This window comes from Octopus bimaculoides, chromosome 10, assembly GCF_001194135.2.
Source record: "Octopus bimaculoides isolate UCB-OBI-ISO-001 chromosome 10, ASM119413v2, whole genome shotgun sequence".
Classification (NCBI taxonomy): domain Eukaryota; kingdom Metazoa; phylum Mollusca; class Cephalopoda; order Octopoda; family Octopodidae; genus Octopus; species Octopus bimaculoides.
In genome coordinates, this window is record NC_068990.1 from 14,470,460 (window position 1) to 14,472,606 (window position 2,147).

Below are 2,147 nucleotides of genomic sequence, written 5' to 3' on the forward strand. Positions count from 1 at the left end.
TATATAGGTGCAGGAGTGGCTGTGTAGTAAGTAGCTTGCTTACCAACCACATAGTTCTGGGTTCAGTCCCACTGCATGGCACCTTGGGCAAGTGTCTTCTACTATAGCCTCATGCTGACCAAAGCCTTGTGAGTGGATTTGGTAGACGGAAACTGAAAGAAGCCCGTCGTATATATGTATGTGTATATATATATATGTGTGTGTGTGTATGTGTGTCTGTGTTTGTCTTCTATTATAGCCTCAGGCCAACCAAAGCCTTGGGAGTATAGAAACCGGGAAACCGGGCCCATGAGCCTGGCTAGGCTTTAAAAAAGAGCGCATAAATAAATAAAGTTGCTGGCCTTGTGCCACAATTGGAAACCATTATTTCACTGTTTCTCAAGCCCTCTCATTATTCTGCTTAGTAAGACATCATTTTCCTGACCTCCTCTCCAACCCATGCCATTTTAGATAACAGTTTTTCACGAGTTGCATACGGTTACTGTTTTCATGTTCAGACAAACTATCAAACAGCTTTCTTCATTTCTGTTTCTGCACCCCCAATCTGCTTTGGATGCTATGATTGATTGTGGTCTTTGTACTTGCGATTTCATTCTTAGCCTGAAAATCCTATCGGGCATACAATTACAAACGAGCACTGCCTTTCAGGTTTCAACACATTCCCCTTTGATCTGCAAGCAAGAAAATCATACATTTCCCCCCTGCTTCCGTACAGGTGTTGTACAAACTCTTTGAGAATAATCTAGAAGCTATGCAGTTCTAAACCTCAGAACTTCAATCCATACAAAACCATTTATGTCAAGTAAAAGTTCAACTGACCTAATGATCTTCAGGGAGTTCAGTATAATATGTACAACTTGTCACCAGCCACTACCCTTTTATCTTCAAGTAACACACACATACACACACACACATACATATATATGTGTATATACATATATGTATATACATATATGTATATACATATATGTATATACATATGTGTGTGTGCAAGTATGCGTGTAGGCACAGGCAATAATAATAATAATAATAATAATAATAATAATGGCTCCAAATTTTGGCCAGCAGTTTCAGGGAGGGGTTAGTTGATTACATCAACCCTAGTACTTGACTGGTACTTATTTTATCGACCTCCAAGAGGACTAAAGGCAAAGTTGAGCCTAGTGGAATTTGAACTCAAATTGTAAAGGTGGTCTAAATACCACTAAACATTTTTCCCGATGTGCTAACAGTTCTGCCAGCTCACCACCTTAATAATAATAATAACAATAATCCTTTCTACTATAGGCACCAGGCCCGAAATTTGGGGGCAAGGGGGCTAGTCAATTTGAACTCAGAACGTAATGATGAATTAAAAGACTGCTGAGCATTTTGCCCTGCAATCTAACGATTTTGCCAACTCTACTCCTTAATCATATTATTATTATTATCAATAATAATAATAATAATAATAATAAACACTTTCAATACAGTAACCATAAGGGCATCACAGCAAACCACAGCACATACTCAAGGCACACAGAGCTGCGCTCGGTAGTGAAGTGAAAGCATGTTATAAAAATAAAACTACTGAACAATAATAATAATAATAGTAATAATAATAATAATAATAATAAAATTAATAATAATAAGGACGAAAATAATAATGGACGAGTCAGGCAGCTAAAACAGTTTCTTGGAGATTTTCATAAACATAAAGATAAAAGGTATCACTAATATCAAGTGCCAAATATCCAATTAAATATTACATATTTATGAAGTTATTGTATATACACAACAATAGAAATATTTCCAAAATTGTAATACGATTACAAAACAGTACCTGCAGTGGTCACCGATATTGTTGAAGAAGGCTGTGTTAAGATTGGAGTACTAGTCACTGGTGACATACTAGTTGATGAACCGCTTGTAGGTAGCATTGGTGTGGCAGTTGTGTATGGTGATGTAGATTGTGTAGGTTTTGAAGTAGTCGCCATTGATGGTGAACCAGTGGTTTGTTTTATTGTACTGGATGTTAATGGAGTGCTTTCCATTGTTGGTGGACCAGTTGTTGGTACTGATGCACCTGTTGTAACTGGAGGACTTTTCGTTGTTGGTGGACCAGTTGTTGGTACTGATGCACCTGTTGTAACTAGAGTACTTTCTGT

The 2,147-nt window shown here is 37.4% G+C and overlaps 1 protein-coding gene across 1 annotated transcript in view; it reads right to left on the minus strand.

The window, feature by feature from the left end:
• The window catches only part of LOC128248910 (mucin-5AC-like), a 9,558-nt gene extending 7,417 nt beyond the window's left edge, over positions 1 to 2,141 (minus strand). Inside the window, exon 1 of the mRNA XM_052971231.1 lies at positions 1,823 to 2,141. Coding sequence (XP_052827191.1) covers positions 1,823 to 2,033 — 211 coding nt within the window. The 5' untranslated portion in view covers positions 2,034 to 2,141. The remainder of the gene's footprint in view (positions 1 to 1,822) is intronic.
• Positions 2,142 to 2,147: the final 6 nt, after the last annotated feature.